The sequence below is a fragment of the Lepidochelys olivacea genome (genome assembly GCF_965140295.1).
Source record: "Lepidochelys olivacea isolate rLepOli2 genome assembly, chromosome: 14".
Lineage (NCBI taxonomy): Eukaryota > Metazoa > Chordata > Testudines > Cheloniidae > Lepidochelys > Lepidochelys olivacea.
The window spans coordinates 42,964,691-42,980,552 of record NC_140424.1 but is presented as its reverse complement, the minus strand read 5'-3'; the positions used below and the strand labels follow the sequence as shown (position 1 = coordinate 42,980,552).

Below are 15,862 nucleotides of genomic sequence, written 5' to 3'. Positions count from 1 at the left end.
GACTGTCCCTAGTGGTGAGATAAATTAAAGATGTCTGTCTCCAATGGGAAATATGAATTGTAATTAAAAAGTTCTTATTTTTCAATCTGTTTTCCAGTTTTATGCGATGATAAGAATTTCTTATCTTAAAATACCCAGAGCTTCTGAACCAAACACACCAGGGAGCAGCTTTCTTTTAATGTAGGAAAAATCAACAGTTTATTTGAAATCCCAGCACCAGATCTAATGCATTGAGAGAATGTCTCAGATTAGCTAATGCAATTGTACTTTAAACACTCTTTATCTCTAGTGCCTGGATTTCTCTCTTAGATTGCTAGGAAAGAAGGAAGTCAAAACCTCCTGATAGACACTTCCTCTTACTGGATATGTCTGTCATCTTGGCTCATGCATAAATACGAGGCAACTCTTAGACAGTCTGTCTTCTTGTAGCCTCTTATCTTCCTCTGCACTTGCCATGGCTGGAGAAATAGTATGTGCTGATTTAAACATTCCTGGAGCTTTTTCCACTTCAAAGTCACTGCATCCATCTCAGCACCCCAGTAAGTATATTTAGCTTCTTAGTTTTGTACTGGTATGCTCTCCTTTTTTTGGTTTGGATTCCAATTTTTTGAATGTATTTTTTTGTTTTTACGGGTAGCACAGATATTTAAAGAAAGATTTTCTAGAAACAAAGAGCAGGTGTGAGTCTCTGTGTTCCATTCGAATGTTAGGACTCAGCAAATATGAGGTAATTTACCATCTGTCAAAACTAGGAACTGAATCTCTTTAATGCAATATTTCATGTTCATACAAAGTGTCACAGAAATCTTCAGAGCTACTGCCAGTCTATACATGTAAATTACATGTGAAGAATACAGGGTTATTTTATGGCATTTTTCTACTTACTTCATAAACACTTGGGGGTGGATACTCATGCTGTATTGAAGATGCAGTACATAGTATAGTGGGGTAAGTCGGAGGTAAAGAGCAATGCACTGATCAAGTCTTGGGAAGACTGAACACAAGGAGTCTGGGAGACTCATATAATTGTCTTTCATTTCTTCTTGGAGAGAATGTTATGTCACACAGATCAGGGAGAAGGGACTGGTTTTGGAAAATTACTGAGAACTCAGTGCAGAGGGTCATGGAGGTGATTCCACATGGTGAGGGAAGTCTGGAGAAAAGGATCTGCTAAGATTCATGAAGAGGCAAGTAGAGAGACTGAAGTCTAGTATCCCAGGTTAGGAAATAGGTGAGGAGAAGAGAAAGAAATGAAGGGCAACTTGGTCAATAAAGGATGAAGAAAACTGTGGGGCATGCAGCGGGGGGTTGTACTGGATTCTGAATAGACCTGGATAGGGAAGATTTGTGAGGAGTCAAGTCATTACACTTCAGAGCAATTAAAGTTTGGACAACTCTTAACTCAGGGGAGACCAACGCAGCAGGAAGGAGAGGAGGAAAAATAATAGCTTTCAGTGTTCCAGGAATAATGAATATACAAGGAACTGTAAACTAAACTTAAAAGGATGTAAAATGTAAATATATAAATCATAGTATATTTTTTTACAAGACTCTCCTGAAAAGATTGGTATCTGGAAATAAAAAATCCTAATAATATTTTGCAGAACTGTGGTAAAATAGTAAATATATTAGCTATTTTCAGAGCATATTTTCTACAGAGTCAGGCTACTAATGAGAGGACATTTTAGATGACTATTATGCTGTTAATCTTAGAATCAAAATATATAAAGCTGATATTTCAGTTGATGAGCAAATTAAATACTAACAGTCCAGATGTTGTATCACTCAGTCTGTGTACAGTACAGTATATGCAGGATTACATATAAAAAGTTAAAAACCATTATTTAGTTTGCGCAGTGAAGCATTCAAAAGTTAGGAAATGCCGGACATACAGTTGCTTGTACAACCTTAATTCTGCCCCACTGTGCAACCATTTTGTGAATTCAATGAGGCAGGGATCCTTTGGAAAAAAGTAGTCTTTAATTACATGGACATATATTGTCATCATGCACATGCACAAGGGAGCAGAGATAAGTTTCTGGCATTTCCTAACTTTTGAGGGGTTCACTTTGCAATCTAAATAACATTCTTTTGAGGAAAAAACAAGGAGTCCTTAGAGACTAACAAATTTATTTGGGCATAAGCATTCATGGGCTATAACTCATTTCATCAGATGCATTATAGCCCACGAAAGCTTATGCCCAAATACATTTGTTAGTCTCTAAGGTGCCACAAGGACTCCTCGTTGTTTTTGCTTATACAGACTAACATGGCTACCCCTCTGAAACCATTCTTTTGAGAGGTTTTTTTGTATGTAATTTACTAGAGCTTTTTTTTTTAAAGGAAAAAGGTAAAACCAAATTCTGTTATGTGCCACTGTAGCACCCCCCATCGTGTATTTTCAGCGAAGTTTGAACCCTGAAGCTTCAGCATTGCAGCACAAACTGCTACTGCTTGAACAACAAGGCTAATTTAATTAGCTGGCTGCTGCAAAACACTTATCGCAGAGGGAGGAAATAGACCACTGGGTTCAGGTGCTGGTTTGTGGGGTGGCTCTTGGGAGAGACAAGTCCATGCCAACTCTCTCTCCCTCCAAGCCTGGAACTTCTGTCCCTTGTGATGCACCCAGGCCACTGGGGTCATGGGCTGGGTCCAGGATGTTGTTGGGGAAAACCTGACCCAGCTCTCTACCCCCAGGGAGTTGGGGGAGCTCCAGCCCCATGTGGTGCCCCCTGGGGCTGGAAAATGGAATGGGCTGCTGTGGCCAGGAGGTGGGTCTCTACAGATGTCCTTTGCTTCCCTTGGAAGCTGGAGCTTAAACTGTTGGGCCACAGTAGTTACACTTGTCAAAGAGTTTCTAATACAAGCCTAATTTTTTAACACCATCTCTGACGTCCCCCCTGTTTTATCTTGAAATTTGTTAATCTGGGGCCAGACAAGAATTTTTTTTCTTTGAAAAATTGAAATCAATTTAACAAATCATTTAATTATTTTAATTAAAAAACAGAAAAGCAGCTTTTTACTTTTTTAAAAATACACCACTTTTTGTCCACGTATGTCTCCAGAACATCTTGTTCTATGAAGGACATAAGTTTTATTTATTAAGTCTCAATGAGAAATCTCACATAAGATGGACTTTTATGAATAATGGGCTACAGTTTTTGAAGTTACTCTAAGTTAAGTTCTTTGATATTGAAAGTGCTGAAGTCTCCTGTCGTGATTACCAACTCGGTGGGGCCTAGAGACTGTTACTCTTTTTATTTTAAATTATGTTTTTAAGTCTCTTGCCCTTTTCCTCTTTGAGGACAGCTTTGAAAATGTAAAGCGACTTCTAGGGTTGAACTTCATGGTGGCTTTTCTAATTTTTTTACAATAGTAGTGGTACTGGAGACATGTCATTGTGTTACTAATGTATAAATAAGGGGGAAAAGTTTGAGGATTGGTCTCTCCCTCTGGATGCATCTTGTGTTCCCCACCGGCAGACGGGCTGCAGCTGTGTCACTCGAGAGCCACACTCAGCTTCGGTAATTATCAAGGGTTGGGGGTGTTTTACTAACCTGTTGTGGACATGTGTAAGTGCTTGAGACTAAGTAAAGTTTAGCTTTAAGTGAAATCACCCTTGTGTTGTCCTGTTTTTGCCAGCCATCTATCGGTCGGACGGCCGTGTTTCCCCTGATTTACTCTGTGCAAGGTGGTGTCAGGAAATAAGTTACCAAAAGCTTTGGGTTGAAAGAACTCTGGGTAACACTCCCTTCAGTCCTTGTCTATTCTTCTTCTACAGCGACTGGTGCACAATAAATAACTTCTGATTGCTGGGCTTTGGAGACTGTCACAAGGCAGGGCTTCTTCCCTGCTTGCCAAGGATTCACTGCCACACCCACAGTCTCCTTTAAGGTTTATTGTCCAAACTTAAACAAACAGTTCCTCAGCTCACCCTTTAGATGTTAGACTCTTCCTGCCTCCCTTCCCAATGGACTCTGGCAGTCCTGCTTCTTGCGGCTTCCAAGATTTCTCTGTCAGCTTCCTTCTCGGAGCTGGTCCTCGCTCAGTGGAACTTCCCCTGTAGCCCCAGGTGCAGTTCCCTGCCCTCTTGACTGGCCCAACTGGGAGCACCTGCTATGGCACAGGACACTGGACCTGCTTCAAGTGACAGGAGCCAGCCACCCTGTGACAGAGACCATTCAAGATAGATATTCCATCCAGTTCCGCACCAGGTCCCCTCCTCAGGGACTCCCCCTCACAAGAAAGTCTTCCTGGAAGATGGGGACTCACTCCTCTTGAAAGTAGCTATAGAAGTTCCTCTGTGTCACCAAGGGAAGGGACTCTACGCCCACTACTTCCTCATCCCCAAGAAGGAAGGTCTATAACCTATTCTGGGCCTCGAAGACCTGAACAAATATGTCAGGCTTCAAATCCTTCGCTCACTCTTAAGGAGACTTGTATTTATCTCTCAGCATGAAAGATGGATACTTCCACCTGGCTATCGGGAAGAACCATTGCAATTACCTGAGATTCTGCATGGGAGTCAGGAACTTTCAATTCACAGTTCTTCCCATCACCTTGTCAACAGCGCCATGGGTAGTTACCAAGTGTCTGCTGATGGGACTGGTGCACAGCAGACATTGAGGGATACATGTTTACATGGATGGATGGATGAAAAAAGCCAAGTCAGAGGCAGCCATTGCCGCCACTTGTAGCCTGTTTTTGCCATGCAGTTATATGGTGAAATATCTCCCCTTTACGAACACTATGGACCAAACCACTGACAAAACTCCACTGAATGCCATTAACTTCACTGGAGTCACTGTCACAGTTCCACAGGATCGGAGCTGCGCCCCAGCTTTTGAACCTTCTCTTGGAGGACCCCCATCAGTGTGCAGAGAATCTGGCCCTCTGTGATACAGGATGATGTGAACTTGCTAACTAGTAAGCATTAAAAAGAAAAGGAGTACTTGTGGCACCTTAGAGACTAACAAATTTATTAGAGCATAAGCTGTAGCTACAAAAGCTTATGTTCCTTTTCTTTTTACGGATACAGACTTACACGGCTGCTACTCTGAAACCTAGTAAACATTAGTTATCTTTGGTATTTTCTTCAGCTTTCCTCTACTTCCATCTAGTTAGACAACTAATGTTGCCCTTGTGAGGGTGATGTGGCCTCAGAGTTTTAAACTCTGAGCATGATCATTTTCCTCCTCATATTACATGAGCCTGAACTTCATCCTTATCTCCAGTTGAGCAGCCTCCAAAGGAGGAGAAGTTTCCATGTTTCATTATAAATCTTTACACAAGGTTTTGACTCTTGCAGATATCCCTCAGTGCCCACGCTGGCATCGGCTGACTCTGTGGCTTGGATGGGCTGGGAACATCATCCTGGTGGCAGCTGTGATCGCGCTTCGTGTTTGGGGTGAGTATCTCAGCACCATAGATTCACTGGCTCAGTGAATTCTCCTCTTCCTCTGCAATTCCATTTAGATTCTATTTTTTGGCCTTCAAAACATTTCTGAATAAATTACCAGGCATTTCATCACTGCCATAGACATCAAAAGTGTTACATAAACAAAGTAGAGTTGAGAGCTTGATACATGAAACATGCATTATTTGTCTGTAACAGCTCCACTGTGAGATGTGCAAAAATGTGGAATGAACCTTACAATGGACAATGAGTGAGATTCCATCTCACGCTGCTTCTCTGTCCCCATCATAACTCAATAGATATCCCATGGTATTTGGTGAGTTGATAGTTTTTACCTTCTCTCTTTTGTTACACATCCTTGTGAAGGTCAGGCTGAAAGACAGAGAACAACAAATGGAACTGAATGTAATTCCAGCCTGAAGGATTCCCAGTCTTGCTCAAATCAAAGTTTGTATCCAAAGCCAGACAACAACTCAACAGGTAACTGTATCTGCTATTCTTTGTGCTCTTTGCAACATTGTGTCTACCTGGAAGAACACTCACTCCAAACTCACTGATTGAAAATTCAGCTACTGTGTCACAATAACTTATACATAGCTGAGATGTGCCATACCCTCATCTTCCCGTCTTTATTTTTCTGGTCATTTGTTATGTTTGATGGCTGTAAAATAAATACTACAACTGGCTGAAAGATTTCTGATTCTTAATCAGAAAAGAGGGTTTTGCCAAATTTTATTTTTCATGAGAACATTTATTTTTCAATTTTCTGAAATTTTTCCAAAGGGGAAATTTTCTGGAGAAACTAAATATGTAGGTTCAAAATCATGGCCTTTTCAACACTTTCCTATACATTTTATCTTTTCACATCTTTTCTCCAGTGGGGAGAAAAATAGGAGAGAAAGAAAAAAAGGTAAAAAAGGGGAAAACCCTCTGATAATTTGCCAGGGAAATCCCACTTTTCAGGCAGCTCTAATAAATAAGTTTTCAGCTGTTTGTGCAGAGTAGTAGGAGTGAGATATAGTGGTCATTCAAAGTACTTCCAATGTGTATGAAACAGGCACATTTTATATCCTTTCACTTACCATTGTAGTGTGATCACATGTGGGGTGAAACTTGCTAGCTGTTTAGTAACACACAACATTATACGATACCACAGGAGAGGAAGTGAAAAGCAGTTCCAAATCCCAGGGAGTTTCAAATGTTTTTGCATGGTGCAGCATATTTTAATACAGAGCACCTAATGGATGCCTGCCTTCCCTTGTGTAAACTCCCAGATCCCACCCTCCTCACCTCCCTTTTGCAATCCTATAACATCCCAATGGCAACTACAGAAGTTGCTCATAGAAAAGTAGTACTGGGAAAAATTGTAGCTGTCTTGTAGAGAGATATAGCAGCTGGAAACAAGGAGAAGCCAGGCACATGTGACCTGTCATCTTTCATGGAGTACCTACAAGCACCCCATAGACCATAATTTGGAAATATTTGCTACATCCAACTGAAATTTCCAGAGAGATTTTTAGGGAGGAAAAAATGTAGTTACTCAAGCTGGTAAATCCTCTGTTAGTCAAAAGAGGATGCTGCGATTTTAATGATCATAAGTGTAGACACACCCAGAATGGGGCAGTGTCAGACCTGGGCTTAGAACCCAGGTGTGCAACCTCCCTACTCCACCACTAGGTAGCGCTGGCTTTCCCTATGCTGGTTTTTGGGGCACTGAGTACGGGCATTCAGGATGTGCAGATTATCGGTGAGGCTGGTAGCACCACCTGTTAAGACAGCACAATACCTCCCACTAGGAGAGCCTGTTTTCAGTTGCTTTTATTTTTGCTGAAGATTAAATGTTCGGGCTGAACCTTTCCATGCCAGGGGTCTGCCTCAGCCTGATTTTTATTTTTTTATTTTAGTTTCAGACATAATTGTCCAGCTGTTTCTGAGAACCAGCCTAGTGAAAATACATTGTTTTCCTCATGTTAAACAAATTCTGGAGACTTTGTCTTTCAGAAGCTCTAGTGCTGTCCCCATGCTGTGGAATAGGGACTTGAAATTTGGCAAGGGGGTGGCTTACGAATCAGGGATCTGTCTGCCTTTAGCTGCGCCTGTGAATATCTGCCCAAACTTGGCCAAGTTATAAGCCTTTGAAAATTCATGATTCTATCAACAATGAGCATGCTCCAGCCCAGAGCTACAGGGGGCTGAGTAGGACGTTCCATGCAGGTTTGGGTCCTGACAGTGGCACTGAGAGCGGGGAGCCTGTCTCTCACATGGTTGCTGTGTCCTCCTGAGCCCTGGCAGCATGGAGGAGGAAGTTGCCTGAGTTGAATGCAGAAGGAACAAGAGCCAGAAGGCGGGGGAGAGAGTACATTGGGGCTGGTGGTAGGGGAGAGTTACTTAAACCAATCCTCTCACAGGTGGTCACTCATTGTGTTCCTCCATTCACTGGGTGCCTCAATTGAGAGCCTGGGGTGTGATTTGTAGCAGTGCTGAGCGGTCACAGCTGTAACTGAAATCGATGGGAGCTGTGCCCTGAACATATGAAGTACTATAGAATGCTAAGTGCTTTAAATGCCTTGATTTTTCAGGTACCTTATTCCTGCCTAAGTACCTTTTGAGGGTCTGAGTCTCAGGTTGGGCACCCAGTATTAGTGGATACTTTTGACATCAAACTCTCCATGCCTAAGTTCCTCATCTGTAAAATGGAAATATTGCAATCCCCTGATCTCACAGGGGTGCTGTGAAAATTCATTAATGTTTTGTGAAGCACTCAGATACTATAGAGCAGGGTGCCAGAGGAAAGCCCAGGAGGAAATTAATAGTTCTGTCTTCAGAGCCGGCTTTGAATAGTACTACTGGGGCTACACATTGAATGAGAAGAAAACAAAATATTGAATAGCTGCTCAGTAAGTCAGCAGCACCGTCCGTCATGTGCCCAGAATGAAGCAGGAGTCTGGTGGAGAAAACTGGTATGTGACTATTTATATACAGACTGGATCATAATGCATATGCACCAGGGGCCCAATAAAGATTGCACAGGCAACCTCAGTTCTGACACTTCCTAACTTTTGAGTGCTTGACTGTTCTTGTAAGGTGGTTTTGTAACTTGTAACTTTTGAGTGTAATACTGTTCTTGTAAGGTGGTTTTGTGTGTGTGTGTGTGTGATCAGCACGCAGCCCACAGAACTTCCTACGAGAATCCCTTACCTCTGTCCTCCTACTTTTAAAGTGCTCCAGAAGTGATTCAGCAGAGAAGGCGACAGTTTTGTTGTGTCTTTCGTTTCAGAGGTTCGGTGCTCCTTGGGGGGAAATGCATCGTGTGACACTGAGCCTGTAAAATGTGAATTGTGTGCCCAATCTTATGAATTCATATTCACATTACAGCTCTGCCAGAGCACCTCTCTCCTGACCCGTACCTCCATCTGCTATTTGAATAATGGGCCTTTCCTCAAACAAACAATGAATAAAGAGAAATGTCTTGGCTGAGAATGTTTATAGTTTGAAAGCCCCTCGTGAACATAGGGAAGCTCAGCACTGTTCAGAACCTTCCGGCCCATTTAATGTTGCCTTTTCCATGTCTGTTTCTAGAGGGCTGTGAGTGCAAACTGTGCCCCGCTGGCTGGCTGCCGCACAAGAACAAGTGCTATTGGGTCTCTAAAGAAAGTAAAACATGGAATGAGAGTCGTGTGGACTGCTCAGCGAAGAGCTCTCAAATGGTCATGATCCAAGACAAGGAGGAGATGGTACAGTAAATAAAAATGGCTTAACCCGCCCCTTGAGAGACGAATGTCACTAGTTATAATGTAATACAATGAGCTTGCAGCAAAACAACAATGCCCCAGCTGTATGACATTTGGCTTAAGAAAAATCTTTTACAGAGCACATTAAAATATCACTGTTATGTGGAGGGGAAGGAGGGTGTGAGACTGGGAAAGGGAAACATCAGAAATTGGGTTTATATCTATTGCAGAGCTATGTAGCAGGTTCTCTTCCTTCATTTGCTGAGAGAGCAAAGAAGCCAGAGAATTCTAGCAGGTTATATTCACCCAGACTCCTCCGTCCTGTCACTTACAGGCGTATATACTGAGTATTCCACAATTGAACCTGGTTTGGCTTGGACTCAGTGTTACATCCCCAGAGAGGAAATGGACCTGGGTGGACGGCTCCACGTTCGATGAAACACTGTGAGTGTTCATGGTTCCTACTTTGGCTTTGAAACTGAGTGTGTCTTGCATGGTGCACAAGTGGGAACACAAGGTTAGTGCTCTCTAGTGCTAGCAGGAGCAGAGGCTGCCTGTGAGCACAAGTAAAGTTAAGCACCAGGCAGAGTCCTCCATGGAGAGATGGTCAGTCTCAAGCCCCCTGTGTGCTTGCAAAGCCACAGGATAAAGGGGGGTCAGGGTCTGTTTGGAGAATGGGCATGTCAGGGAAGACACTAGCTTACGCCCAATCCTTGTCTTGCTGAAGAGGCACTTGCTGAAGAGTTCACACCTACGTTAGCTCTCAGCTGTGCTGCTCTGCCTGAGTAAGGTGGCCCTTGTCCAGCAATGCGCTCGTTAATGCAGGGTCAGGGTCCCCTCTCCTGCTGAGCAGTACAGTTTACCTCCACCAGGGCTGCCATGGGGGTGGGGGAAGGGGTGGTACTTTCCCAAGCCCCGCCCACCAACTAAGCTCCACCCACTTCAGACACCACTCAGTGCACATGGCACAGTTGTACAAAACAGGACCACAGAGGTGCTGCTGGGCTCCTCGGCTTGGCTCCCCAGCAGTGGGGTTTGAATACACCCACGGGCAGTATTGGTCAATCATCGCAGTGGATTTTGCGATGTTTTCCAGCACTGAAGTGAGCCTGCCCAGCTCCTTTCCCACTCTGTGAGGCCTATTACTAAGTAGGGCTCTGTAGAAAAGTACGAATGAAGGAAGCTAGTATGGAGACAGACCACCCCTCCGAATGAGGGATAGCTGCTAAAGATCTTGCTCAGTAAAGCTAAACACCAAGTGACTCCTGCTCTTTGTTCCCCAGGTTCCAGCTAACAGGAGCTGCTGAAAGGGAGAGCTGTGTGCTGATGAAAGGGAACTGTGCTCTTTTGGAAACCTGCCTGGCTTTAGCTAAATGGATTTGTGAGAAAGTTGCCCTGAAATAAGCAGTCACATCAATGAGCTGCACTTCCGTAACTGAAATAGCAAGTGTCCTTGTTTATTTTCTAAAAGAAAAACACATTTGCTAATTAAAGAATTCTAAAGCCTCCAACAAACCCATTTTCCAAGAAGAAAAGGAGTACTTGTGGCACCTTAGAGACTAACCAATTTATTTGAGCATCATGCAGTTGATAGATTTCCACTCCATACGGCTAAATGCAGTGCCTTGCATAATGACAGGTTTCAGAGGAGCAGCCGTGTTAGTCTGTATTCGCAAAAAGAAAAGGAGGACTTGTGGCACCTTAGAGACTAACCAATTTATCTGAGCATGAGCTTTCGTGAGCTACAGCTCACTTCATCAGATGCATTCCGTGGAAACTGCAGCAGACCTAAGGTGCCACAAGTACTCCTTTTCTTTTTGCGAATACAGACTAACACGGCTGTTACTCTGAAACCTGCCATTTTCCAAGGAAGATCCTTTCACTTGTTCCTCAGGAGCTGGGTCTGATTTCATGAGGAGCTGGCTGCCTCCTGGGCATCGTGTGTGAGCAGACACACTTGGCTCTTAGGAACCGTTTAAGAATTAAAAGTTGTAAGGCACCAATGTTACCGCTGGAGACCTATGTGCCATTTGGCCACATCTCAGAAAGGCACGGTTTTGAACATTCTTCCACCCTGCCCTACTTTCACTCGTAGCCTCCAAGACTCTGAAACTGGGTCCTCAGCAACCAGCTATCCCCCCACCTTTCTCCATAGCTCCCTGAAGCAATTCTAGACTCCTCTGGGCGGCTTGTGTACACTGTACCCTGCAGCACACACTGCTCCCAATGAGTATTAGCAGCAACACCAGGCAGCCTTTTCAAAACAAGGTAACAATTTATTAGTCACCTGGCTACAGAATCTGTCAGTCCTTAGAGCAGCATAGAGAGGCAAAGGTTAAGGCCTGGTCCCCAGTTGCCAAGCCAGTGCAATCAGCCAGCCAAGCTGGTATGGGATCCATTGTTGTCTCCGTCTCCTTATCAGTCCCAAGTGCGAGATTCTCTGTCTCTCCAGAGGCCAGCCCTTCTCCCAGCCATCACCTTTCCCCTTTGTTCTCTAGCTGGGGCCTTTGTCCTGGTTCTCTTCCAAGATGTGACAAGGGAAATCTCCTTCGTTTTGGTTGGTGTTTCCTAGGTCTAAACATCATGGCCAGTGGGGTTCCCATTGCCTTTCCAGATTCTCCATTGTTTGGGTCAGGTTCTACCAGTCCTTTAATGACCCCTTCATACCATCCCAGACAGCTGTGTGATGCAAACACCTCCTGTCTCTTAATCTGCCCTCAAGAGCAGATGTTACCCTTTTGCACCCCCCCGGATAGCAATGCAAAGCACACAGGGAAACTGAGGCACACGTGTCAAAATATTGCAGAAAATGCCCACTTTGTCACGGTATTTGCTCCCCAAAACATCCTTGTAGGTACAATTCTTTGTGTGCTAATCTACAGTCCATAGTGAGACCTCCCATTGGAAAATCTGATCCTAATCTCTGCAGACACTGCTCTGGGAATTCACAAGATTCAGAGCCGGCACTTGCTAGCCATTGAGAATCACCCTCTGTCCATAAACTGCTCGTCCAACCGGACTGGCCAGTTTTTCAGCTTTTCTGGTTGGGCGGGGGCAGGGCAGGGCAGTGTCACTGACCCACAGGGTCTGTGCTATGCCCAAACCTTCCATCAGTCTCCTGCTAGTAACTACTTTAACGTCCTGGACCCCAAGGATCCCCACTGTTCTGCAACAGCTGGCCTGTAGCCTCAACAACTCTGAGACCGGGGCCTTGGGGCCCAAGCAACCCATTTGGCAAGCTGAACTGAGGTAGGGTCTGTTCAGACTTTCCTTTCCAGGGTGCAATGCCCTCAGTGAGTACCTGCAGTGACCCCAGGCAGCCTTTTCAACGTAAGGTACCAATTCATCAGTCACCTGCAATACAGAAGCTGAAAGGCTGTAGGCTAGCATCAACGAGGTAGTCGTAGGCCAGAGATCTGATGGGGAAGGTTCCCATGGGTTCACCATGCCCTGCTTCCCTGGGTTCCATCTTTGTTCTCTCCTTGTCCTGCTCTGACTCCAGCAGCAACCTCACCCCTTTGCTCTCCAGCCACAGCCAGGGTCAGCTGCCTCAGCTTCCCCTTTGGTAGTGTGACTTGCACTCCATATGTTTATGGAAATATGCTTATGAGTGTAAATATAATGTAACTGGAATATGCTTTATGCAAAAGGTCTCTTGTAAGTTATGATTACAAAGCTTATAATCTACTGAGTGTGGTCATCCTATTTGTATGAATGTATCATTCTTGTATCTAAAACTAGAAATATGAAGTATTACTCTGAAGTCCTATTGTAGTGATGCAAAGTGTGGGCCATTAATGGTGGCTTTGAATCTCAATGGCTCCCATTAACTAGGACAATTGGTTGTGAATGGCTCAGTTTACTTGCAAAACTTCCTGGGTACCTGCAGGCCAGTGCTGGAAGGATGAAGGCTGGGGTCTCACAGGGCATGTGACTATGTCACATGATACTGGAATCCATCTTAAACCTGGTGCTTTTCTATTTAGAAGGAGGGGTGGTAACCCAGAGAGAGACAAAGGATTCCTGCCTTGTGCCAAAACTATAAAAGGGGGTGAAACAGAACAAAGGGGCCCAATCATGTGAAATCCCCTGCTTTTCACCTAAGATGTCTGCTGGAACTAACAAGGTCTGTACCAGGCGAAAGGATTGGGCCCAGACTAGGAAGGAGTCTAGTCTGTGAAAGAAGCTTATTGGAACATCTTTGAGGGTGAGATTTTACCTGTATTCAATTTCTTAATGTATTAGGCTTAAATGTGTGTATTTTGTTTTAATTTGCTTGGTAACTTACTTCGTTCTGTGGCACCTTATAGACTAACAGACGTATTGGAGCATAAGCTTTCATGGGTGAACACCCAGTTCGTCAGATGCATGTAGTGGAGTCTAGGGAATTCCCCACGAAAGCTTATGCTTCAATATGTCTGTTAGTCTATAAGGTGCCACAAGACTCTTTGCCGCTTTTACAGATCCAGACTAACACGGCTACCCCTCTGATACTTTACTTTGTTCTGTCTGTTATTACTTGAAACCACTTAAATCCTACTTTTTATACTTAATAAAATCACTTCTGTTTATTAATTAACCCAGAGTACGTGATTAATACTTGGGGGAGCAAACAGCCATGCATATCTCTCTCTCTCAGTTTTATAGAGGGTGGACAATTTATGAGTTTACCCTGAATAAGCTTTATACAGAGTAAAACGGATTTATTTGGGGTTTGGATCCCAATGGGAGTTGAGTGTCTGGGTGCTGGAGATAGGTGACCTGCTGAGCAGTTTTTGTTTAAAGCCAGCAGCTTTGGGGGCATGGACCAGACCTGGGTCTGTGTTTGCAGCTGGCAAGCATATCTGCCTCAACAAGGCAGGGTTCTGGAGTCCCAAGCTGACAGGAAAAATGGGCTCAAAGGCAAATTGAGCACGTCAGGTGACAGTCCCAAGGGGGTCTCTGTGACTGAACCCATCACAGGTAGGTGTTCAAGCCCAGGCATTGAGGTTTCCATTGTTCTGTAGGGTCTCCCATTCAACCAGGTGGATTGGAACCCAGACAGCCTGTGTTTTACTGAAAATCTGCCTCTGCATGGGGGGGACAGACTGGCAGTTAGGCAGGGATGTGGGGGGAGGGTCTGGAAGAGCAGGGCTCTGTCTGGGGGGGACAGACTGGCAGTTAGGCAGGGATGTGGGGGGAGGGTCCGGAAGAGCGGGGCTCTGTCTGTGGGGGGACAGACTGGCAGTTAGGGATGTGGGGGGAGGGTCTGGAAGAGCGGGGCTCTGTCTGTGGGGGGACAGACTGGCAGTTAGGGATGTGGGGGGAGGGTCTGGAAGAGCGGGGCTCTGTCTGTGGGGGGACAGACTGGCAGTTAGGGACGTGGAGGGAGGGTCAGGAAGAGTGGGGCTCTGTCTGTGGGGGACAGACTGGCAGTTAGTCAGGGATGTGGGGGGAGGGTCTGGAAGAGAGTGGCTCTGTCTATGGGGGGACAGACTGGCAGTTAGTCAGGAATGTGGGGGGAGGGTCTGGAAGAGCGGGGCTCTGTCTGTGGGGGGACAGACTGGCAGTTAGTCAGGAATGGGGGGGGGGTCTGGAAGAGCGGGGCTGTGTCTGTGGGGGGACAGACTGGCAGTTAGTCAGGGACATGGGGGGAGGGTCTGGAAGAGCGGGGCTCTGTCTATGGGGGACAGACTGGCAGTTAGAGATGTGGGGGAGGGTCAGGAAGAGCGGGGCTCTGTCTGTGGGGGACAGACTGGCAGTGAGGGATGCGGGGGGGAACGGTGTGGAAGAGCAGGGCTCTGTCTGACAGACAGACTTGCACTCGGGTTCATAACGGGTGGATGGAAGTTTCTGAAAGAGCAACTTCCATTTGTGAAGAGCAGAGTGTCAGTCAGGCATATGGGGAGAAGGAAGGTTCTGGAAGTGCCAAGTTCTGTTTGTGAGGAGGCAGGGGGGAGATACTGGCAGTAAGTCAGTGACAGTGATGGGGACAGTGGATGAAAGTCTGTGATAGAGCTAGGCTCATGGGATGGGAGCCCGCGAGTGGTGGGGAGTTAGGGATCTCACCAGGGCTGTGGAGGGGAGTGGGGAAGAAGTGGCAGGGCTGGGGCAGTTAATAAGGTGGGGGCAGAGGACAGACTAGCAAGGTGTCAGGTCAGGGATAGTGTGTGGAGGACAGCTTTTAGAAGTAATGGGGTTTATTAGCAAAGCACAGACTGAATGGCCATCAGGAATACAGAGATGGAAGGTTCTGGAAGAGCCTGGTTTTGTTGGGGGCAGAGCCTGGCAGTTAATCAGGGATTGTGGATCAGGGGCTAGAAGATTCTGCCAGAGCCAGGGCAGTTCCAGGAGGTGGGGGTGGGGTAGAGAATAGACTAGCAGTTAGTCAGGAATAGCACAGGGGGGTGGGAAGGAAGCTCTGGGCTCTTAGTTTTGGGTAGACAGTCAATCAGGGGTGTGTTTGTAGGGATGGAAGATTCTGGAAGAGCAAGAGTCTGACTGTGAATGGGAAACAGAATGAGGAGTAGAGGGTAGGAATGGCAGGCTCTTGCAGAGCCAGGGGAGTTACTAAGGAGGTACAAACATGAGCAACTGAGAAGGGGTTCTGGCAATGCATGAACAGTAGACCAATTGGCGTTAGCAGAGCTGGTCAAAATTTTCAATCAAAGCCTTTTTTTTTTTTTTTTTTTTTTTGTTAAGTCTTTTTCATCAAAACTAAAAAATTTGGTGGGGA

At 45.3% G+C, this 15,862-nt stretch overlaps 1 protein-coding gene across 1 annotated transcript; it reads left to right on the top strand.

The window, feature by feature from the left end:
- Nucleotides 1-439: 439 nt before the first annotated feature.
- Nucleotides 440-10,562, top strand: LOC311530767 (killer cell lectin-like receptor subfamily B member 1B allele B). Its single transcript, XM_084647652.1, has 6 exons — nucleotides 440-539; nucleotides 5,309-5,407; nucleotides 5,783-5,896; nucleotides 8,996-9,150; nucleotides 9,482-9,591; nucleotides 10,431-10,562. Exons 1-6 carry the CDS (start codon nucleotides 455-457, stop codon nucleotides 10,549-10,551), a joined length of 684 nt encoding a protein of 227 aa, XP_084503778.1. The 5' UTR covers nucleotides 440-454; the 3' UTR covers nucleotides 10,552-10,562.
- The last annotated feature ends 5,300 nt before the right edge of the window (nucleotides 10,563-15,862 follow it).